Raw genomic sequence first — 25,834 nt, 5'->3', positions numbered from 1 at the left:
CACACACACACACAGACACACACACACACACCTTAATTCCAGGAAACTCCTGGTCCAGAACATGCCTTAAACAATGAAATAATTTCTGAGGTTACTGGAGAATTTTAAATCCTTTTCAGAGAGGACCTCAGATTGCTAGATTCAGATGCACCCAAATCTTACTTGTGTGCTTAACTCTCTGGAGGGACCTATTCAATTTAAATTAAGAAAATCTGAACCTCAAAAAGATGAGTGTGCTTTTGAAGCATTATCTTCATGATTTGTGATGAGCAAGTCCACCCAACTGTGCATCCCAGTGAATAATGTCTTTTAATACAGGATAGGAAGGTCTTCTGCCCATTTTTTGATTGGGTTGTTTATTGATATTGAGCTGCATGAGCTGTTTGAATATTTTTGAGATTAATTTCCTGTCAGTTGTTTCATTTGCAAATATTTTCTCATTTGCAAATATTTTCTGAGGGTTGTCTTTTCATCTAGTTTATGTTTTCTGGCTAGCGGGGGGGCGGGGGTGGGGTGGGAGGGTGTTGTTGTGGGATGATGAGTTAGTGTTTAATGGGAACAGAGTTTCAATTTAGGAAGGTGAAAAATTCAGGAGATGGATGAAGGTGAGAGTTGCACAGCATGTGTATGTATTAGGACTGCTGAACAGTAGACTTAACTATGGTTAAAATAGTATATTTTATATTATGTGACTTTTACCACAATAAAAACAAACACACATTAACAAAAAGAGAGGTAGGAAGGTATCAATGAAAGCCTTCTGAGTATTTTGCAATGTGATGGGATATAACACAAATGTGTTTAGTCATACACGAATCATCTTTGGATTACCAACGTGATTCAATGGGGCTGTGAGAACATTCCTGTTCGGGTTTTACTTTGACAGGTGTTTAAACACTATCTTTCTTTAGCATCCCTATTCATTTCCTTTCTTATTTTAGCAGCTCTTTGTGAAGAGACATGTCACTCTGCGGGATACCAAACACATCTAAGACAATGAAAGCATACCAGCTAAGAAAAATCAAACCCAGCAAAGAAAAAGTATCTATGGAGTGACATTTGGAAACAAAACATTTCTCTATATAGCATGCCTCACCCTCCAGGGGCCTTGAAGAAGATTATGAAACCAATCAGGTAGCACATATATAGTGGATGACCACACTGGAATTAGGATCTTGATAAGCTATTTTTTTCTCTCTCAGTGTTACTCAAATCAAGTTGGTGTTCCAGTCGCAAGACACTGGTAATTATTTCCTACGCAATTATGGTGGCAATGTAATATTCACGTAGACTATTTCCCGATTTCACCCTATAGACACTTTACATTCTACGCTTCACTTCCTGAGTGGCGCTGCCTCATGACATTCGTTGACTGCCATTGCTGAAAATCCCCTTCAGCGCATCTTCCCACTCAACTCATTCCTGTTGAATATGTGGTATTGCTGGAGGTGAGCAGAGAAGAGGCTGGGATCCGTTAATGAGTGGAACTGAAGAAACCAGGAGAAAGATAACAGATCTGAGGCGCTTTATGGGCCACTGTGAATGGACCCCAGTTTGCAAACCTGTTTCAAGAACAGGGTTACAGGCTGAATTGTGTCCCCCCAAATTCACACGTTGAAGTCACACCAAAAGCCTCAGAATGTGACTATATTGGATATGGCCTTCAACGAGATAATTAAGGTAAAAATGAGGTCCTATGGGTGGGCCCTCATCCAATATGACTGATGTCTTTATAAGAAGATGATTTTGGACGTAGACATGTGTATGCACAGAGGAAAGACCCCAAGAGGACACAGGGAGAAGGGGGTGCCTACAAGGTCTCAGAAGAAAACACACCTTCATCTTGGATTTCTGAGTCCTCAGCTCTTGGACTCAAAACTGAGAAAAGAAATTTTGGCTGTTTTGTCTCTGACCATTTGTTATAGCTGCCCTGGCAAACTAACACAGACATTTACCATTGTCTGTAAAGCTATTTATTCATGGGCTTCCCCGACAGTTCAGCAGTAGAGAATCCACCTGCAATGCAGGAGACGCAGGTTCAATCCCTGGGTTGGGAAAATCCCCTGAAGCAGGACATGGCAACCCACTCCAGTATTCCTGCCTGAAAAATCCCAGGAACACATTGAAAGTGATGAAAACGCCACATGGCTTTCAACTTCACCTCTACCTCTCCCCACTGAAAAGAGGGGAAAAGAAAGCTTCGTTAAAGACTCCTGCTCTGCCGACTGGATGGCGGCTTTGTAAATTAAAACATCATCGTTTGGAAAATGAGGTATAAAGTGTTCTGATATTCTGTGGTTGGATGACTCAAGAGGGGGTCGGTTTTCTAAAAGTGCACAGTTCTAGATTCTTTTCCAAATCTCCAGTTCGATTTTATCCTTTTCATGTTTTCTTTCCAAAAACTGGCAGCCAAGTACTTTCCAAGAGACAGAACACCAGTCGCGCACATATGTATACAATTCCGTTTCAGAAGACGTTAGGAAAATGAGGCTCAGCTCAGTCTGGCCCACAGGAACATTCGACGTGAGCTCTGTTAACTCCTTCTTCCAAGTTTCCATCCTCAGCCGGCTCCTCCACAGACAGCCTGGCACATCAGCACAAGTAAACTTTACAGATGTAGAGGAAATTTTGAAAAACACAAAAATAGATGGAATCGGCAACAGCGATCCTGAATTGTCCCGTCACGTTGCCCCTTCTCAGCCCTGTGGCGGCTACCCAGCTATGGTCAGAAGCATTTTTATTCTAGAAGGAAGGTCCGAGGCCAACTCAGCAGGCCCACCTCAGAACACCTCAGGCAGTCAACGGAGGCCTTCCTAGGAGAGCCTGAGAGACTCTTTAGAAAAAGCTTTTAAGAGAACTGACTAGAATTTACTTCACAATGGGCAAGGTACTGCAAATAGGCCCACCGTTGACAGGAAAGACCCCTGAAGTACAGAGGCAAAAATAAAAAGCTAAACGTTTCCAAAAAGGAACATATGAAAAGAATTTTTAAATAAACGACTGCTTCCTTTTGGAGTTTTCAGAATGTGCTGCCCACATCTCTGAAGGGCTCGGCCTTCTTTTTAGAAATACGTTTCAGTCATATCTTTCTTACAGTTCCTCCCACTCATTATTAAACACCTGTTTTCATCCAGTGCCCTGTTCTTTGACTTTGGTTCCTCCTTCAGTAATTAGAACACAGCGACCTCCAATGAAGTTGACAGGGGTCTTCCTGAAAAGGCAAGGGAATTGAAATTCTGTGACTTTCCCTTAAATAGTAACTGACCTTCTGAAGCCTCTTTTCCTTCGTGTGTACCTACATTTAGCTCAAACGTGACTACTGTGGGAAATGAAGTATTTTGCAGCTAATAATATTAATAAAATGTACGCAAGATTTTCTGGCAATGAGATTTCACCAAAATTGTACTTGGAAATGGGAATACTTGCTTCTGAACGGGACATGTTAATGAGCAAATCCATCAAGGCACTGGGTACAGAACATCAGTGTTTTTTAACTGGACGCTCTGTAATTTTTACCTCAAGTCAAGACAAGATACACATTGCTGGCAAAGAAATTTTGATCTGAAGCCACCCTCTGAATATTACTAATCTCCAAAGGAGCTTTCTCACAAGACTCTTCTGGAACACTTGTTGAAAAACCAGATTCCAAGACTCCTCTTCAAAAGATTCTGATTTTGCTCATCTAGAATATAGAGCCCCAAATTGAGTGTTTTTAGCAAGCATGTAGGTGATTCTCACAATTGGACAAGTTCATGAAATACTAACCTTTAATTGTAACACACTAGGTTTCTGTTTGGACCAGTATCCCACATCCTTAAAATGCACAAAATACAGGAAAATTACAGTTATTCTAAACAGACCTTAAACATGTATCTTTTTAAAAAATGGTAGCAGATTATTATCAAAATAAACTCTGGCTGCTCAGAGGGTAAGGAATCCATCTGCAATGCAGGAGACTCAAGTTCATTTCCTGGGTTGGGAAGATCCCCTGGAGAAGGGAATGGCAACCCACTCCAGTATTCTTGCCTGGTGAATTCAATGGACAGAGGAGCCTGGTGGGCTACATTACCTGAGGTTGCAGAGTCAGACATGATTGAGCAAATACCACTTTCACTATTCAAACATATTTTAATAAGTCTGTTCATCTATGAAACTTATAAACTTTCATAAAACATTTTTTACATTGTGATAACAAAAGCAGGTCAAAGTCAAGTTCTTGTGGGACAATCATCCAAGAAAGTCTTTTGAAATGAATAAAAATCCGCTAAACTTCTAAAAAAATACAACAGTCTTCTACAAAAAAAGAAAAAGTTAATCATGATGGATTATAAGTGGCAATGGGTGTTTGCACATATACAGTAAGTTTGCTTTTGCTAGCTTTATGACCCACCCAAGCAATCAAGTATGAAGGCAGGAAAAACAGGTACTAATACAAGGTGTGTGGGGGTGGGGGGGGGTGGGGAAGAGGACTTCCTTGGTGGTACAGTGGATAGGAATCCGCCTGCCCAGGGGATACAGGTTTGATCCCTGGTCCAGGAAAATTCCACAAGCTGCAGAGCAACTGAAGCCTCAACTACGGAGCCTGGGTGCTGCAACTCCTGAAGCCCGTGCATCTGGAGCCTGTGCCCGGCAACAAGAGAAGCCACCACAATGAGAAGCCCACGCACCACGACAAAGAGCAGACCCTGCTCACCGCAACAAGAGAAAGCTGATGTGCTGATGGGCAGCAAGAAAGACCCAGTGCAACCAAGTAAATAATCAAAAAAGGGGGAGGGGCTTCCCTGGTGGTCCAGTGGCTGGGAGTCCACCCACCAATGCAAGGGGCATGGATTCGATTCCTGGTTGGGGAAAGACTGCACATCCATGGGATAACTAAGCCTGTGTGCCACAATTACTAAAGCCCACTCGCCCTAGAGCCCACGCTCTGCAACAAGGGAAGCCACTGCAATGAAAAGCCCACACACCACAACTAGAGAGGAGCCCCTGTCACCGCAACTAGAGAAGGTTCGCACACAGCAACGAAGATGGTGCAGCCAAAAATGAGAAAGAAATAAATTTTAAAAAATAAAAGAAAGAAAATCCCCAAGAGCTTTTCTCAAGAAGCTATCTGTGTGCTCGGCCAAAATAAGGAAACAGATGCAGGGAAAAAGTCAGACATGGCTCTAGCTATCTGGAGATCCAACAGAAGAGGGAAATAGTAGAAATCCCCAGAATGATGTGACGAGAGATCCCAGGGCAACAGCCTATTTCCTATTTAGAGGAAATAGGGCCCAAATTGGAACAAAGACCTCAGATAAACTTCTCAAAGAAGAACTTGAAAGAATAACGAAATTGTCTGGACACACTGAGAAGAGACCTATGTAACTGGGGGAAGGTTTGGGGACGGGAATACAGGATCCTCAGCCAAAACATTAGTAGGGAAAGCAAAAGCAAGGCAGGAAGGAAAAAGGAACCATGGTTTACCTCAAGGCTTAGCTGTCCTCAGCTTTTATGTAGTTATAAGTGATACTGATCTAATCTAAAGGACAACAGAAAAATGTTGGGAAGATGAGAACATCATCAAAGGATGGGAAATGCATGACTGGGGTGGGGGCAGGGGTGACAGTTTGAGAAAGCAATGTGTCAAGCTGAACAGCCAATAATTAATATTGTAAACACAGTATTTAGAGATTGGAGACAAAATACTAAATCAGTTTAAATGACTCTACGTTTCTTGGATGCCACTTCACTTTCCAATCACGGCCTATCACTCTACTAATATATGACATGGTCAAATAGACTATTCATTTATTCAGCAGTTTTTTGTGTCCAGACCCATCTAAGAATAAGAAGGGTCTTCCTTGGTGTCTCAGACATTAAAGAATCTGCCTGCAATGTAAGAGACCAGGGTTTGATCCCTGGGTCAGGAAGATCCCCTGAGAAGGGCATGGCAACCCACTCCAGTATTCTTGCCTGGAGAATCCCATGGACAGAGGAGCCTTGCAGGCTACAGTCCATGGGGCTGCAAAGAGTCGGACATGACTGAGTGACTAACACGCTCGTGTTCACAGGAATAAGAAGACACGCTGGTAAACAACACAGGTAAGTCCTTCGCTCTTGGAGCTTAGGTCCTAGTGAAGGGAGGCAAAGAAAAAACAAACACATAAACAAGATAATCTGAGTGATAAGTGCAATGACAGAGCAGAGAAGTGTGACTGAGGGGTGGGCAGGAGAGGTTCCGGTGAAGAGGGTGATACAGGAGCTAAAAACAAGGAGCCAGCTTTGGAAAGAGCCAGAGGCAGAGTGTCTCAGATCTCCTGGATTTACAGGAAGCAACTGCCAAAGTCATGGGTAGGGTGAGCCAGGCTCGTGAGATGATGGGAAATGGAACTGAAATTGTTGGGGTTGATAGTGAGGGGCAAAGTGGTGGAGATGAAGTCAAGAGTTGGTGGTTTAGTCACTAAGTTGTGTCTGACTCTTGAGACCCCAAGGACTGTAGCCCACCAGGCTCCTCTGTCCATGGGATTTCCCAGGCAAGAATACTGGAGTTGACTGCCATTTCCTTCTCCACGGGATCTTCCCGACCCAGGGATCAAACTCGGGTCTCCTGCATTGCAAGAGGTCTCCTGCACTGCAGGTGGATTCTTTACTGACTGAGCCACCAGGAAAGTCAGAGAGATGGGAGGAAATCAGGGATCACATGGAATCATATATGGCTTTGAGGATGCCAGGGTGAAATCCAGATTTCATTCTAAATGCAACAGCAAGACATAGGAAGGTCTTGTGTAAGGAATGACATGATTTATGCTTTTAAAAAATTACTTTAGCTGTTGTGTGGGAAATGAATTACACAAGGTTGAGAACACAAGCAGGATATAAGTGGGAACCTACCATGGTTAGGCATGCAATGGATGGACCGTAGAGAGAGACGGTGGATTGGACGGTGGCAGTAGACAGAGCAAGAGGGAAGTGAGTAGACTTTGAGATGTACTCTCAAAGAAGAATGGGCAGGATATTCTAATAGATCAACATGAAGAGGAAAGGGAAAAACCCAAGGATGAATCCTAGATTTCTGGCTAGAATGAGTGAGTGATTAAGAGGTATTTTGGTGAAATATATAAAGTCAAAGGAAGAACCAGTTGGGAGGGCAAAATCAAGTCTTCCATTGGACTTCCCTGGTGGCTCAGATGGTAAAGCGTCTGTCTACATTGTGAGAGACCTGGGTTCGATCCCTGGGTTGGGAAGATTCCCTGGAGAAGGAAATGGCAACCCACTCCAGTATTCTCACCTTGAAAACCCCATGGATGGAGGAGCTTGGTGCAGGCTACCATCCATGGGGTCGCAAAGAGTCGGGCACGACTGAGCGACTTCACTTCACTTGTGAGATGCGCATTAAGGATTCAAGCAGATCTGTGAAACAGGCAGTTGTCTATTTGAGCCTGGAGCATGAAGAAAGGGCAGATTTGCAGATACAAACCTGGGCATCACCCAGGCACCTCCCCCGCCAGGTCAGGTGTTCATTCCAGCTTGTTGGATTTTCGAAGTCTACCTCTTGCTTCTTGTCTTCAGTCTACCCCCACAAAATCAGTACTGCAAGCAGCAGGCAAATTCAGCCCTTTAAAGAAAACCTCTCATCATCTCTCTCACTTAATAAAAAGCCTTCCATCATTCTCACCACCCGGCCCCCCACCATGTCTTGCACTCTTGCCTTCCTGCCCTCTCCAGCTCAGGTTGAATTCTTGTTCCTCTTCTGTAATTTTTAGCCTCCCAGGTCTGCCCCCACAGTTTTCTGGCATCCCTTTCCCTTCCAGCCCCATTTCTGTACATCTTCACTAAGTGTCTCCTTGGTTTGGATCCTGTGGGCAAGCTCTGTGCCTGATTTATCTTTGAATCTTTCCCCCAAAGTTTAGCCCGGTACCTTACACATAATTACTCCAGTTCCAGAAACTGCTTGTTAGATGAAGGTGCCACTCTTTCTCCTCATTATCCCCTCACAAAATGAGTTGATTTGTAGGAATATCTCAAAACTGTCCTAGTATTAAGGCTTCCAGTGTTATATCTGACAGAAGGCTTACATGAATAAACACATCCAGTCCCTTGAAATGGAGATAAATGAAGGAGTAATTTACAAACATAAGTGATAATGGTCAGATCCGACTTCGAAGTCATATTATCTGCCCATTCCCTTCTGGGAAACAAAAGCTATTTCAGTTTTGGTTCCCCTGCTTCAGATGGGGGTAGGGTGGGGCAACCAAGAAGTGTTTCTTTTCTTAAGACTATTTCCATCTCAATATCACTTTTCTATAAGTTGAGTCTTCACTAAATATGACTCTTTATTTCCAAGAATAGAAACTCACAGTCAGTTACACTAAAGTCCCTAGGACAAAAAAGTATGTTGGAACCTTTCCTCTGTTTAAATTAAACAGGCTTAATTAAAGGATCAACAATTCAAGTTTCTTATCTCCTTCCCTCCTGCATTAAGTAAGCAAAGGATGAAGTCTGACTCGCCCATCAGTTGTTATCTTTTCAGACAGCTGAAGATAAAATAAATTTATGTTAAAAACATCACTGCTGACAGTGACTGCAGCCTTGAAATTAAAAGATGCTTGATCCTTGGAATAAAGGTTATGACAAACCTAGACAGCATACTAAAAAGCAGAGACATCATTTTGCCGACAAAGGTGCAGAGTCAAAGCTGTGGTTTTTCAAGCAGTCATGTATGGATGTGAGAGTTGGACCATAAAGAAAGCTGAGCACCAAAGAACTGATGCTTTAGAATTGTGGTGCTGGAAAAGATTATTGAGAATCCCCTGGGTAGCAAAGAGATCAAACCAGTCAATCCTACAGGAACTCAACCCTGAATATTCACTGGAAGGACTGATGCTGAGGCTGAAGCTCCAATACTTTGGTTACCTGATGGGAAGTGCCAACTCATTGGAAAAGACCCTGATGCTGGGAAAGATTGAGGGCAGCAGGAGAAGGGGGCGACAGACGATGAGATGGTTGGATGGCATCACTGACGCGATGGACATGTGTTTGCACAAACTCTGGGAGATAGTAGTGAAGGATGGGGAAGCCTGGTGTGCAGCATTCCATGGGGTCACAAAGAGTCAGACACAACTGAGCAACCCAACAACAACAAAAAAACATTTAGGATATTACTCACTGGCCAGACCTGATGAGCAACAGACCAAAGAGAAGTAATAAGGTTCAAATTTGTGTTCATTTTCTTTTTCTCCAGTGGACTGACATTTTTCTTAGTCAAAGAAAAAAAACTAAAAAAGCAGGTTTACTATAGGCTATGCTGCTGCTGCTGCTGCTAAGTCGCTTCAGTTGTGTCCAACTCTGTGCGACCCCATAGACCTCAGCCCACCAGGCTCCCCCGTCCCTGGGGTTTTCCAGGCAAGAACACTGGAGTGGGTTGCCATTTCCTTCTCCAATGCATGAAAGTGAAAAGGGAAAGTGAAGTCGCTCAGTCGTGCCCGACCCTTAGCGACCCCATGGACTGCAGCCCACCAGGCTCCTCCATCCATGGGATTTTCCAGGCAAGAGTACTGGAGCGGGGTGCCATTGCCTTCTCCATTATAGGCTATAATAGAACCTCTATTTTTGTTTTCATCATTGAATTCACAGGAAATAGTAAAACTGGTTGAAAAACAGTCATTGACCTTAAAGCTGAGTCAGAGTCCATGACAGCTAGAGAAAAACTGATACACCTGGAGGTCAGCTATGGCTTTAATTCCAGAGGAGGTCCCAGTGGATGCTGAGCATAGAAACTCTGGCCTTGATCATGTCCAAAGCAGAGGAAAGCCATGACTGTCACACTTTGCATAAATGAATTTCCTCTTTCTCTGCCTGTATAGATTTTTCTCCATGCACATATTTTTTAAATAGAATTATATAACTTCAAATAACTGCTTTTTCACATTCTTACACTATTTATTATGAAAATCGCTTTACAAAAATATTTTTACATCATTTTTAACTGGCCAGTTCTATTACATGACTATATCTCAGTTGGGATTCCCTCAGCAGTAGAGAAGCTGCCTGCCAATGCAGGAGCCAGGGGTTCGATCCCTGAGTCAGGAGGATCACCTGGAGAAGGAAATGGTGACTCACTCCAGTATTCTTACCTGGAACATTTCATGGACAGAGGGCCCTGGTGGGCTACAGTCCATGGGGTTGCAAAAGAGTCAGACAAGACTTAGTGACTAGACAACAACAAATCTCAACTAATTAATTATATTGTTTGACTATTCAGGTATTTCCGATTTGGGGCTTTGAGAAACATTGCTCCAGTGAGCAAATAATTACTCCCTTTACAATATGCTTCTAAAAGTGGAAATACTGGGCCTGAGCATAATATGCACATTTTAAGATTTTTAATACATAATACCAAGCTGCTCTCCTGATTGTTGTTGTTGTTCCGTCAATCAGTCATGTCCGACTCTCTGCGACCTCATGGACTGCAACACATCCAGGTTTCCCTCTCCTTCACCATCTCTTGGAGCTTGCTCAAACTCATGCCCATTGGAGTGATGCCATTCAACCATCTCACCCTTCATCATCTCCTTCTCCTCCTAACCTCGATCTTTCCCAGTATCAGGGTCTTTTCCAATGAGCTGGCTCTTCGCAGCAGGTGGCCAAAGTATTGGAGCTTCGGTTTTAGCATCAGTCCTTCTAAAGAATATTGAGTGCTGATTTCCTTTAGGATGGACTGGTTGGATCTCCGTGCAGTCCAAGGGACACTCAAGAGTCTTCTCCAACACCACAGTTTAAAAGCAATTCTTCAGTGCTCAGCCTTCTTTATGGTCCAGCTCTCACATCCTGTACCAATTTCAACTACCACAAGACATCTCCCAGAAATCATTCCTTTTAATCTTTACTAAATTCATAGGTGATCACTAGCATCCATTTTTTTTCACTGAACTGCTTAAATTTTACTCATTATATCAAATGGTCGCTTGCATTTCTTCTTTGGTTGAGTAACGTGGGCAAGTTAACTCTTATGCTTCAGCAGTCCTCATCTGCAAAACGTAGCTATTCCAGTATGACCAGTATCCTTATAAAAAGACAGCTATGAGGACGACATAAGAACACCATGTGTTCACAAAGACAGAGACTGAAGTTATGCTTCTGCAAGCCAGCGAACATGAAAGATTGTCAGCAAACCACCAAGAGCTAGGGGAGAGGGAAGGAAGGATCCTCGACAGGATTTAGAGAGTAGCCCTGCCAAACCCTAATGTTGGACTTCTAGCCTCCAGGACTCTAACACAACATATTTCTTCTGTTTTAAGCCCCCAAGTTAGTGGTAGGTACTTCATTACAGTAGCCCTGGGAAACTAATACACCAAGTAACTTAGAAACACATTCTAGTGTCTGCCTAGATTGACTGTTTAGCCCCCGAGCGCTTCTCAGATAGTTATCACTTGCCCCTGTCATATCTGTCAGATAACTTGGTGCCCAATCACATGGGCTGAAGACCAAGGACAATATGTTTGCAATTGAGACCGTATGTCTTGGAAATACCTAAGAACACTGACTCACAGCGAATAGTTGAATTTGCCAACGCTGTGTTCACTTTCTGGGAAGCTAGTAATTGTATATTTTTGTTCATTTTTGAAAGGGCAGTGATTCACAGTATGAACTATGCTGTTTTCATGTAGCAGCATTTAGCTGTGCCTACCTTGAAGGAAAAACTGTGAGGTTTAAACAACTATAGATTATCCATGAGTCTGTCCTTTTGTCTTGATTTCATTGCCATATTTAGTGAGACTGCAGCTTGTCCAAGTTTGGAAAATCAGTATGCTCCTTGGCTTAAAAAAACTAAACCAAAAGTATACTTTATTCCATACTTTGCTAAAAAAATAAGTCTTCACTAGGAAAATAACTGTTATGTTGAATGAACATATGAAATGTGATTTAAGACCTAATTTTCCTTTTATAGTATCAGAAGGAGAGAAGAATCTACAAGTATCACCAATCTCACAGGACACCTTGTTGTAACATACTTTCCCCCACAATCTGTTTACATCCCTGATTTATTCTCCTCCTCTCAAAGAATACCCTCTAAAGCCTGTGACTGGTGCCTGAAATTCTAAAAACGATCCTGTTGTTGTTTTTTTAAATAACGGGCACTGCCTTCTGGCAGATATGATTTAAAAGCAAAACTGACAGTAGCTTTTTCACAGTTCTTTTACAGTGCCAAGTACTGTGTTAAATGCCTTTACGGATATCACTGCACTAAACTTTATGAAACTCTATGAAGGGTAGCGAGGTATGTCCTGATGAAGAATTTTAAGCTCAAATTACGTTATGTTACAAGATCTAGTAAACAGCACTTCGGGTTTATATCCAGGGCTGCTTGAATCACAACGTATTTCCATGCCCTACGCTCTCGTTTTCCCAGAGTCAGAGTGTGAAGGGCAAGAGCACGGGGCGAGAAGGGAAGCAGGAAGGTGTCTCAACAGAGAAGAGAGAGAAGAGGAGCATTGAGGACAAAGGGCTGGCATCTTCTAATTTTGCCTAAGGCCTTCCTTGAACCATTTAGATGTGCTCTATTAAGACAGCATGAATGGTATTACTGAGCACTTGAAATGAGGCTAATATACTTGTGTGTATAAAATGCACACAAGTCTTTAAAGACTTAATATGAAAAAGAATGCAAAATATCTCACTAATATCTTTATTTTGATTACATGATGAGTGATAATAACTAGATATATTGCGTTAGATAAAATGTACTATTAAAAATTTAAGTGCAGATATTAATGGTAGTTACTCTATATGGATGTTGTGAGGATTAAAAACTTAATTCAAGTAAAGCACTTGGAATAATTCCTGACTCATATGAATTCACAATTATGGCCAATAGATATTTTGAAAAATTTTTGTTCATGATCTCTATTCAGTTTTCTATTTGGGTATTTACCTTTTTCTTACTGATTTCTTTCTCAGATTTTTAAGAGGTCTTACTACATTAAAATATTAATCATTGTTTTCTATATACAATGCACATTTTTTGTCAACTTTATGATCTCCTTTTTCAATTTTCTGATGGTTTTTTGCCAGGCAGTTTAAGGATTTAATATCATTATTCACTTTAAATGAGAATCACTTACAGAGATTAAATGTCAAATATGAGAAAAACAGCAAAGGAGAACATGTTTCTTAATAACTCCAGTTAAGAAAGAAAAGGATAGGTATGACTCTATAAAATTTTGAAGTTTTAACATTAAAAAAAATCAAACAAACATGAGGTAAGAAAAACAGAAAAATATTCACAATATATGATAGATATAGACTAATCTTGACATACAAATCTTTGAAAATATAAAATAAGGAAAGGCTATAAATAAGCAGTTCAAAGAAAAAGAAATACAAACATCCTATTTCACTTATAACCAAAATGAGATACCACTTTTTTACATATAGATTTACAAGGATTTTTTAAAAGTTAATTATGCACAATATTGTGGTCCAATATGGGTGGCTCAGTCAGTAAAGAATCTGCCTGCAATGCAAGTGACCCAGGCTCTATCCCTGAGTCGGGAAGACCCTCTGGAAAAGGGAATGGCAACCCACTTCAGTATTCTTGTATGGAGAATCTCGTGGATAGAGGAGCCTGGCGAGCTATGGTCCATGGGGTCGCAAAGAGTCGGACACAACTTAGCGACTAAACAACAAGAATTGTGCAAGAATGTTCACTGCGCAAAGACAACCAGACAAGAGAGTGAGTTGGGACTGAAGTCCTGCTACGGAACTGCTAGTTAAACAATATCCCTGCAGTACTGCTTCACCCAGAGGGAGTGACTTCTATTTCTCACAAAGGACCAGGTGCTTCAAGAGAGATCCTGATAGCAGTGCTGGTGAGAGGGCAGAAAAAGGAAATCCCATCTAGCAAGAAAATATACCGATACAGCTCTTAGGGAGTAATTCGGCAAAGTCTATCAAAATAAAACATATAAATCTTTTAACCCAGCAATTTCATTGCTATGATTTTACTGGTACATAGAGTGCAAGAAGTTTGGATAAGGATGATCATTTCAACTTTGTTTCTAATAACACACACAAAACAACCTAGAAACAATATAAAAATACAAACAAAATATAAAAACACAATAGAGTTCTTTTTAAAGGAAATTATGATATATCCACATATTACACTATTGTTTATAGATTAAAAGCATTAATATGAAATATTTTCAAGTTACATTGCGTGAAAAAACTTAGCCTCTAGAGCAGTAAGCATACTATTATTGCTGGTATTTTGATAAAGATACATACATGAAATAAAACTGGAGTGAAAAAAAGTTGTTCATGCTTAGTTATAATTTTAAAGGGACAGAGGGGCCTAGAAAGGAATAAAATTCACTTTTATCCTGTCTGAACTGTCTTGTAAAGTTTGACTTCTGAACTTTATGCATGTTATTTTCATTAAGAAAAACAATCAATTTTTGTTTTATGATTTCTTCTAATATGGACTTTGCAAGGAAATGGATAAACATCTTGGGCAGGACAAAAATAAGTCTCTGATCAAACTACGGAAACACAGAGAGATACAGGTTCTACCATGGCCTAGGTATGAACTTATATACTTTATTCATTTGTTCTCTCATCTCCTGAAAGTGAGAAAAGAGGTTCTGACTGCCCTTTCAAGGGGTAATGCAAAAACACCCAAGAGCTGATCTATTGCACAGTGAGCATGGGGTGGGGCTGAAGACTAAAAGAAATAGTTACTAGGCTCAGATACCATCCTTCCAACAACAGAGCCAGAATAGCATGCAATTTTTGAAGTTAAAAAGAATAATACAAAACTCTCATTCACATAATCATTGGCTTAAAGTAGTCAGACTGCATTGAGAATATTTGTTGACTAATTCATATGCTCAACAAACTTCTTTTGTATCCAATCTATTATGCCCTGTACTTGGCAGTGAGATTATCAAAAGTCTCAGCTCTTCTAAGGCATGAGGTTAAAGGGCACGGAAACCACGCTATTTGGGGACACACTTGTTTAGCCTGTGCTTAGAAATAATAAATCTAATCCTCAATAAAATAAAGTCAAGTAGACTTTATATCCCAGGAATACAAAGTTGGTTTAACATCTGAAATTAATGTTATATGCCATATTAATAGAATGAAGGACAAAACCCTTATGATCATCTCAATAAGGGCAAAGAAAAAGCCTCTGACAAAATCTAACATTTGCATGATAAAGATGCTCAAAACTAAGACTAGAAGGAAACTTCTTGATAAAGGGCATCTGTGAAAAACCCACAGCTAACGTGACCCTTAATGTTGAAAGACTGATTGCTTTCCTCCTTAGATGAGGAACAAGACAAGAATGTTCACTCTTGCTTCTTCTCTTCAACATTATACTGTATAAAAAGTGAGGGCAATTAGACAAGGAAAAGAAAAGAGATTCAGATGGAAAAGATGAAGTAAAAGTATCTCTATTTGCACACGACCTTGTCTACATATCTTGTGTATAATATGATCTTGTATATAGCAATGTTAAAGGACCTACTAAAGAACTATTAGGGCTAAAAAACTGAGTTCAGCAAATTTACAGGCGACAAGATCAATATATAAAACTCAATGTATAAATCAATATATAAAAATGTATATTCTATCACTGGCAAGCAACATTCTGAAAATGAAATAAGAACACAATTTCATTTAAACTAGCACAAAATGATAAAAATACTGATAAACAATAAATTTAACAAAGGAACGACAAGCCTTAATACACTGAAAAATAATAAACATCGTGGGGAAAAAATCGAAGAACTGAATTAAATGGAAAGACACTGTCCATTTCCATTCCTTGCCTTTATGGGTTGAAACACTTCATTGCTAAGATAACAGTATCACTCAAATTAATCTACAAGTTCAACACAATCCCTATCATACTACACATAAAAACTAACTTAAAATGTATCACAGACCTAAATGTATGAGCTAAAATTATAAAACTTTTCAAAGAAAATATATGTGTAAATCTTGTTGTTGGTTAGGCTATGGTTTCCCAGCAAGGAAACCAAAAAATGCAAACAACAACAAAACAGATAAACTGGACATAATAAAAAATTTCAGTTGCAAATCATAGGATCAGAAAAGTGAAAAGGAAGAAAAAGTGAAAAGACGATTCTGAGAAGGGGAAAATATTTGCAAATCACATTATCCGATAAGGGATTTGTATCCAGTATACAAAGAACTCTTATAACGCAATAATAGGAAGTCAAATTGCTAATTAAAGTTAGGCAAAAGATCTGAATAGACATTTCTCCAAAGAGGATATACGAATGGCCAATAAGCACACGAAAAGATGCACAATTTCATTAGAAATCAGGGAAATGCAAATCATAATCACAATGAAATATAACTTCACACCTATTGGATAGCCATAATCAAAATATAATAACAAATGTTGATGAGGATGCAGAGAAACTGGAACCTTCATACACTGCTGGAGGCAATGGAAAATGGTACAGCCACTCTCCAAAGCAAGTAGTTCCTTAAAACATAACATAAATGTAGAATTAACATATGACCCAGCAATTCCACTCCTAGAAATACTGCCGTTACTCAAGAGAAATGAAAATACACTCAAGAAAAACTTTTACTTGAAGATCATGGCAGTACTATTCAGAGAGACAAGAAGTAAAAATATTAATAACCCAAATGACCAACTGACAGATGGATAAATAAAATGTGGTACGTTAATACAATGGAATATCATTAGGCAGTACAAAACAAATGAAGCACTGATACAGGTTACACACGGCAGACCCTTGAAAACATCATGCTAAGTGAAAGAAGCCAGTCACAGAAGGCATGTTGTGTTGTATGATCCCACTTACATATATTCTTCCTACAGAGAAAGAAAGTGGATTAGTGGTTAATTAGGTCTAGGAATGGAGGGTTGAGGAGGATGGGAATAAGGACTGATGGTTGCAGAACACTGAAAATACTGAAAAACGATATGCTAATTATATGTCAATAAAGCTGTTAAAAAAATAGAAACAATGACTCTAATTGCATGTTTTCAGCAATAATTAATTATCACTGGTCTTCTTAGAGCCCGGAGAAATAGACGCGGTCCTAAACTGAAGGGTTCAAGAGGGTCTGAAACGGACAAAGAGAAGCAAGCTAACCTGTGGCCCATAGAGTTGATTTTTACAAAAGCCCAAGTCGAGTAACAGCTGTAAACTATCTGACTCTGTGCTACTATTGACTCCTTAGACTCAGATTCTGTTAAGCATTTAACATGGGAATTATCTTCACCACTGTAATCCCTAGCATCCACTCTAGACTAAAACACCTAGTAGATAACTGAGATCACACGGAACAAGTATCTTCACACCACTCATGAAGCACTGGCAAACAGCTAACAAGGAATCAACAAGATACTTGGAAGAGTAGAGGGTTTGGTGTTTTCAGACTCAGAGAACACCAACGTGAATACAAAACCTAGATATGGCAACCACAGGTTCTGTTTTTGTTGTTTTTCTCATTTTCATTTGGAATCTGATGGCAAAACTTCAGGGAAATGGAGTGATAATAATACACTTAGAGGACCTAAGTAAGCGGGTATCATTAGAAAATCGGACTGCTTTTAACCATCAAAAAACTTCAGTCATAGCAACCATCGTCCCTAAACCAACCAAACTAAGAAACCCTCTACTCATGATGTCTGGATTGGACATTTCAATATATACAAGCTTTTAATCAACTAAACAGAGGACCTGTTATTTAATTATAACACTATTCCATGAGATATTTCTTTGAAATATCTTTTATGGTCAAGCATAATTTTTTAAGTTACTTTTTGTCTTAATAAACTGCCCAATCTCTTGACATGATTAATCAATGTATTAGGAATTATAGCAATCTGGGTGTTTTTTGCTGTACTGGGTAAGAGGAAGGAGGGCTTACCAGGGGGCACAGTGGTAAGGAATCCACCTGCCAATGAAGGAGACACAAGAGAAATAGGTTCAATCCCTGGGTCAGGAAGATTCCCTGGAGAAGGAAATGGCAACCCACTCCAGTATTCTTGCCCTGAAAAGCCCATGGACAGAGGAGCCTGCGGGGTTACCTACCGTCCATGAGGTAGCAGACTGTAATAGAGCTGAACACTCACACAACCCAAGAGGTTGTGTTTTAGGATTCTACTCTGCATCTAAGCATCATTTATGTAACATTCCTTGATTTTTATAAAAGCAAAATTTGCTTTTTACATATTAACCCTAACAATACTGTGTGGCTAAAGAACTAAATTCAGAGCAGTACTCTATACCTATTGTACCAGAGTACTCATCTAATTCTATGTTTTGCCAGTGCAGAAATTTAAATATATAACTCTTTCTTGAAAGAAGTCACACTGCTTTAAAGTAAGACAAATGAGAGTAAGTCTTAATTGCACAAAATAGTTTATACTAAGATTAAGATCCTAATGAACACTCCCCTCCAAAATCCCCCCAAACACTATCAATATGAAGTCTCTTCTGTTCCAACGTTGTCATGAACAGTAAGGGAAGGTGTGATTTCTTCTGGACTCTGATTTCTCTTCTTTGCAGAGGGGTTAGTTCTCCTGAGGCAAAATCTTATAATATATCAAGGAGTGAAGTTCTGCAATCTAAACCAACCCAAGTGGGTTGAAGCTGGAATGGTAGAATCCTATCGAGTTAGAGACATCCTGGAGCTGATTAAAAACAAAAAACAAACAAACAAAAAAAACTTCATCTGCGCCCTGTCATTTCCTTTCAGCAAGATCCCGTTGACGTTTACTCAATTTGCAAAGTGCATCAAATATCTCAAGAAATAACGTAAATGTTCCCTCTGAGGATTTTTTAAATTCTTGACGGGAAAAAAGTGTCAAAATAGTACCTTTTAAACTTGTCTCATTGTCCAAGCACAAGTATCCCCACCAAAAGGTTGTTTGTCCCTACACTACTGGAGAAACGCCAGACATACGTACCTTCCTTCCCTTTTTTTTTTTTTAAGAAAATGAAGAAATGATACTTCAAACGGGGCAATAGAGCTCAGAAACATTACACGTTTCCATAAAACTAGATAACTGAGTTCATGAAAAGTTTCCCCTAGTTTTATAGCCTGTCTAATAAAAAGTACCATTTAAAACAATTAAGCTTTTTTCTGTTACTAAGTATTCAACATTCTGCCTGGATAAGAGAGGGCAATCAGCACTCTACTCCGAAAAAACAAACCATAAATCAGTTGACAAGCTTGAAAGAATTCAGTTCTAGTCTGCTCAGAAGCCAAGTGTAAATACAGAGAAACCTGTTGGCGCGTTTATCTTGCTCTTTAAGTTTCGCGTTTTAAAAACAAAGCAATACGCATATGGGGTTTCTCGTAAATTTCAGGCTCAGAAGTGATTCAGACCGACCCGAAAGCGAGGCATCTCCGACAGAAAATGGAGCCTGTGCCTTTAAGGTAAAATCGGCTGGATCCCAAAAGGCATTCCACTTTTCCACGACAAAGAGTTTGGGGGAGCGCTACCTCTCGGGTTTCTCGGAGGGACTCGGCCGGTGCGGGCAGAGCCCGGCTCGCCGCGGAGCCCTCGGCCGCCCCCGCTGCCCCGAGCCGGTCCCGCGCCCGCACGGCGGGAGCGCATCGCGCGCGCCCCGGACTCACCGCTGCTGGGCTGCGGGGACAGCGTGGAGACCGAGGTCTGGCCCATGTCTCGGGTCGCAGGGCCAGCTCCGGCGATCAAGCGGCTCTTTCGGTCCTTGGATCATGGGTCCGCTCGCAGACAGAGTTCCAAGCGTTCATCTCCCAGTTGGTGCGGAGCTGCCCGCCGAGTCCCCTCACCTTCTCCCCCTTCGCGGGTTTCCCAGTCCGGCCGGCCGCAGCCGGCGCGGCGGATCCTGCCCAGCGGATGCCTGTCATTCCTCTATGCAGATTAGCTGGGGTCAAGGGTCACGGGGGAGGAGAGAGGGGGAGTGGGCGACGGGGGCGGTGGAATGAGGGGGGCGAGGAAGTGGGCAGGGGAGAGGCTCGGGCTGGTCCGGCCGCGCCTGCGGGGTCTGTGAGCCCGGCAACCCCCGCCACCCCCCAATAGCAGAGAGTTCGGGCGACTCCCCATTAAACTTAAAAGGTTCACTGGCAAATGATCCTTTAGGGCTGGAAGAAAAGGAATTAAAGTACTTAGTCACGGTACTTAATTTAAGAAAATTTGTTTCTAGAAAGTTAGTTCCTTCCTCTCATTGCTGTTATGTGTGCGTTTTTTTTCTCGTTTTAAAAATCTTCCTTTTAACAAATAGAATTTTGCAGTATTAGTGGCCTCAATCAGGTTGAACAGTGAATCTGAATGATGGGTCTATGTGTCAGATCAACAAAGGATACACTTTGCTCTCTACCGTCTACACTCTGCGATGCTCACCTCTCCTGTGTTCAAAAGAATCACTGTGAGACTATGAAACTGTATGTTTAAAATGTCCTAAAGGTGAAGACCACAGTAATTTAGTTTAGAAGCTAAAATTCCATAAAAGTTAAACAATCCTACTGTAATTAAATCTTAACCTCTAACTTCTTAAAAATATGAATAAAAGTAAATACTCTTGGTATTTAAGATTGATGAGAACTCTAGATGCCATGTCTATCTCCATCTATAGATCGGTACATAGAGATAGATATGGCATTGGGGTGGTGGTTACAGAAATGTGATTCACTTTGTGGAAATTCGTTGAACCATATATTATGATTTGTACATTTTTATGAACTTATATATTTCATTAAAAAGTTTTTGAAGTGTATTTTTTTTTGAGGGGGCTGGGCTACGAGGCTTATGGGATTTTAACTCCTCTACTACAGAGAAAATCTTGGACCCTGGCAGTAAGAGTGCCAAGCCCTAACCACTGGACCAGGAAGGGATTGCAAAAAAAAGCGTATATTTTAATTTTTAACTGGTTTTTATTGAAGTATAGTTGATTTACAATGTTGTGTGAGTTTCTGCTGTACAGCAAAGTGAATCAGTTATACATACACACATACTCACTCTTTTCCCATATAGTACAGGTCCCTGTGCTATACAGTAGGTCCCCATTAGTTATCTCTTTTATATACAATAATGTGTATATGTCAATCCCAATCTCCCAATTTATCCCTCCCCTTCCCTTAAAAGTGTATTTTATTAAAAAATATATTTAGGTCACTTGCCATAGCTTTCACATTTTAGGTTATCCCAGGCAGTTGACTCAGAGAAGGTGATGGCACCCCACTCCAGTACTCTTGCCTGGAAAATCTCATGGACGGAGGAACCTGGGAGGCTGCAGTCCATGGGGTCGCTAGGAGTTGGACGCGACTAAGTGACTTCACTTTCACTTTTCACTTTCATGCACTGGAGAAGGAAATGGCAACCCACTCCAGTGTTCTTGCCTGGAGAATCCCAGGGACAGGGGAGCCTGATGGGCTGCCGTCTATGGGGTCGCACAGAGTCAGACACGACTGAAGCGACTTAGCAGCAGCAGCAGCAGCAGGCAGTCGACTGTGAACTATTAAAAATCTATATAGTATGTAATTATTACAGAAATGCAAATCAAATGAGATATCACCTCACACAGGTCAGATTGGCCATCGTTAAAAAATTTACAAACAATAAGTGCTGGAGAGGGTATGGAGAAAAGAGAACTGTCCTACACTGTTGATGGGGGAATGTAAACTGGTATAGTCATTATGGAGAATAGTATGGAGGTTCCTTAAAAAACTAAAAATAGAGCTACCATATGATCCTGCAATCCACTCCTGGGCATATATCCAGAGAAAACCATAATTTGAACTGATCCACGTACCCTAATATTCACTGTAGCACTATTTACAGTAGTCCAGACATGGAAGTTATCTCAATGTCCATTAAGAGAGAAATGCATAAATAAGATGTGGCAGATATATACAATAGAATATTGCTCAGCCATAATAAACAGCAAAATAATGCCATTTGCAGCAACATGGATGAGTTAAGAGATTGTCATACTGAGTGAAGTAAGTCAGAGAAAGACAAATATCACATGGTATCGATTATATGTGGAATCAAAAAAAAATTATTGCTGGGAGGAGGGGAGAAGGAGTGGGAAAGAGAAAGATAAATTGGGATATTGGGACTAACATATATACACTACCATATATAAAATAGATAACTAAGAAGAACCTACTGTATAACACAATTAATATTCTGTAATGACCTATATGGGAAAATAATCTTAAAAAGAGTGGATATATGAATGTGTACAACTGATTCACTTTGCTGTTCAGCAGAAACTAACACAATTTGTAAATCAACTATATGCCAATAAAATTGTTTTCAAAATAAATCTGTATAGTATATTTATTTTATAAAATAATAAATTATTAATGCTTTACACATGCAATTTTTTTCCTAAAGTTTGTATTATTAAGATCACATAGAGCCTAGTTTTGTTTTTTGAAAGATGTTTGCTTATCTGTCTCATCATTTAAATAAATTGCCCTATTTTTTTCATACCCAAATAGCCCACCCTCTATGGTGGGGAAAACTCTTTCCCTAGAATAGTATGATCAATTATCTACTTCCTTTTTTCTAATTCACTCTGAAGAAACTGATATTTCTTTTGAATGGCTACAAAGACATTTTCAAATTATTTAAAATGTTGGCATTTATGTAATCACGTGTACACATAAAACAATTACACAGAGTCTTCAGGTCTCTGGGGTCTAATGTGGTTCACACATGAACCTACCAGGGACTCAGATGAGACCAGGCTTGGAGCACTGGGCTTTGAAAAACATCCTCCTAAGAACCTGAGAGAAGTTGGGTGACAAGGAAAGGGTCACTTCAGGGGTTTGGCTTAACCCCACTGCTCAGATCTCCACTTTGAGCTCCTTGCCCATCTTCACAGAAGGGGACCCACTTTCAGACTGTATCCCCACTGCATACAAACCCAGTCCCTAACATCTCAATGCATCAAACGCATCCAAGAATCACTGGACCAGGTCTTTATAAACATATTTATATCAGAGAAAAAAAGGCACTTTGGGAGCACTAAAGTTCACTCACCTACACATTTATCATTCTAGACAAAGTAAAAAATGGTTAGTTTCTCAAGTGAGTTAATTGAGTGAAGTTGACACAATAACAAAATTGTTCCCTAGTCCTTCCAGGGGCTTCCTTGGTGGCTCAGAAGGTAAAGAATCTGCCTGCAATGCAGGAGACTCAGGTCCGATCCCTGGATTGGAAAGATCCCCCAGAGAAGGGAATGCAACCCACTCCAGTATTCTTGCCTGGAGAATCCCATGGACAGAGGAGCCTGGCGGGCTACAGTCCATGGGGTCACAAAGACTCGGACACAACTGAGCGATTAACACAAACACAGCCCTTACAGAGGCATTGAACGAGGCACGTCTCTAGGTGAGGCCTGGTGCCAGGCCAGCTGGACCTTGGTAGAGCTCAAAGCCTGATGCCCAGGAAGCCTGACATCTTTCCTAAGCAAAAACACCTAGCCTAGAGGTGCTGCCTTCTCCCCAAACCCCGAGGGCAGGTGAGGGGGGCTGCAGTGGAAGCCAGGCTGGGAGCAGATCCAGGAAAGGTGGGGTGGGAATGCTCCATCCAAGCTGCCACTGCAGAGCTGGTGGATCAGTGCCATAAAGAAACCCTGATTTTTTTTTTTTTCAATGAATTTGAGAATTAACCAAACTGTGAGTTCTAATTAGGACAATGAAATTAATCCCAACTAAATTTCCTTATAAAGTGGAAAACTGGTGTGCTTTGGGAACACATTCTACCTGGTGGGTTCGGCAGTGAGAGAAAACAATTACTACGGCTCTTCTGTTTCTTCCTTTAAATCGCCTTAAAACAACAACCATAAAAAGGCAGATTGTGTGTTCTCTCAATCTAGGTTGACAAAAGGAAGCTTCTCACTCCGTTTCCTATCGATAGAGCCTAACTGAGGGGAGGTCACTGATCAGAGACAATATACAGTGAATTTTGCATATTAGAATATGTTGCTGTTGTTCAGTCACTAAGTAGTGTCAGGTTCTTGGCGACACCATGGACTGCAGCACGCCAGGCTCCCCTCTCCTTCACTATCTCAGATTCACGTCCATCGAGTTGGTGATGCTATCTAACCATTTCATCCTCTGCCACCCCCTTCTCCTTCGCCTTTAATCCTTCCCAGCATCAGGGTCTTTTCCAATGAGTTGGCTCTATCTGTTGGTACATTTACATTATACGTAAATATAACGATTTTCTTTGAAATTGACAAAAGCTAAACTTTGAGGTACAATGTTATTTTTGCTATCATTACTCCTCCTTGAGAAACAATAATGTGTTTCCTTTTATTTCTTCTCCAAATTTGTATTTCAAACATCAAAGGGGTACACTATAGCTCTGGTCTTTCAGGATTTGCTAAATCCATCTATATTTACTTTATTCAAAACCTTTCATGATTTGCTAGTTAATATAATCTTAGCCTCATCTGGGATTCTTATAATCCCTCGATCGGGTTACACACTTTCCTCTGAAATTTTTCCAGTTCCATTACATTATCCTTGAAGCATGTCAACCAAAACTGCAGGAACTGTGCATTAAGATCTCTTTATAAGGGTGGGACAGTTTATTCTGTTTCCAGTGCTTCTGACGAGGCATGGTGTTTTAACATCCTTTTTAGCACAACTAACAAATTATATTAGTGAACACAGAAGTCTACAGAAATCCCTAAATTTCATTTATAGGTCGAAATATAAAGGTTAGAATCTATCATCTAACAAGCGTATGCTAAGATAGTCTTCCCCCAATTGCCTTTTTCTTGTTTTATTACAGCTCATCTGCTATTACTGAGCCAATTCACAATTTTACTAAGAGCTCTGGGTGTTATTTCCTTGAATTTATAGTTTAACTGTGCAAATGTTTGTCATCTGAAAAAAAAAAAAAAAGGACATTTCTCTGTGTGTTACCTCTTTCCAGAGAATTTATAAAAGTGCTAAAGAAATTAGTGCCAACATCTAACTCAGAGGAAACTATCTGTTCATAAATCTTCAGCATTTATCCCATTGGTTTTGCTCTTCGCTCTGTATTTCTAAACCAGTTTCTTATCCAGGGATATCCTGGCAAATGCTCAACAACTGGTTTCCTATTTTTCTATGATATAAATATTCCTATGATGACCAATTCAATGAAGGGTCAACTGGCTTACAAGATTATATCACCTGGTTTGCCAAATTTCTGGAACTATAACAACTGGCCTACATAAGCTGTCTTCAGCATAGCACCATTTCATCTTTCATAGCGTGCGGTCATCAAATTATATCATGACTGACTGTGTGGAACAGTGTACGTTAAACCTTCCTAAAAATATAGATTGACAGCATCTACTGATTTTTTCCACAATACAGTCTAAATATTTTTCAACCTCTGAAAGATCTTCTATGATTTTTTTTTCTTTACCTTCAGAAAGAAATTAAATTGGGTGGATTAGAGAGAATTTTCTCCCTGAAACTTGTTTGCCTTTTGACAGAGATTGCTCTTCTTGAGGTTTTCAAGCATTCTCCCCTATAACTGGCTTGTTAGATTTCACTGGCTTGTCCAATGTCGGGGTTATTAAGTTCATCCATCTGGGGTACCCAAGTGACACTTGCACTTTTCATGGGTGGAAGACACTCATTACATTAGATAAAAGTTAAAAGCAGACATAAACTTAAACTTTAGCAATCGATTTGTGGAAAAGTCCTTTCCTACTAGGTCAAAGTCCAAATTGTAGACATACAATTTGGTGGCCAGAGAGACAGTTTACAATAAGGACAGTCATTATTACCATCCCTGGTGGCTCAGATGGTAAAGCGTCTGCCTCCAATGCGGGGGACC

At 40.5% G+C, this 25,834-nt stretch overlaps 1 protein-coding gene across 2 annotated transcripts in view; it reads right to left on the bottom strand.

Moving 5' to 3' along the window:
- The window catches only part of PHACTR2 (phosphatase and actin regulator 2), a 146,516-nt gene extending 126,621 nt beyond the window's left edge, over nucleotides 1-19,895 (bottom strand). The window contains exon 1 of one of the 2 annotated variants that reach the window (XM_040238609.1): nucleotides 19,636-19,895. In XM_040238609.1, the coding sequence (XP_040094543.1) occupies nucleotides 19,636-19,681 (46 nt within the window). In that variant the 5' untranslated portion in view covers nucleotides 19,682-19,895. The remainder of the gene's footprint in view (nucleotides 1-19,635) is intronic. The other variant, XM_040238607.1, reaches the window with a different exon arrangement.
- Nucleotides 19,896-25,834: the final 5,939 nt, after the last annotated feature.

The sequence above is a fragment of the Oryx dammah genome, unplaced genomic scaffold (assembly GCF_014754425.2).
Source record: "Oryx dammah isolate SB20612 unplaced genomic scaffold, SCBI_Odam_1.1 HiC_scaffold_4, whole genome shotgun sequence".
In the NCBI taxonomy this organism is placed as follows: domain Eukaryota; kingdom Metazoa; phylum Chordata; class Mammalia; order Artiodactyla; family Bovidae; genus Oryx; species Oryx dammah.
Note: the sequence above shows the minus strand (reverse complement) of the source record. Positions and strands in the feature narration are given on the sequence as shown.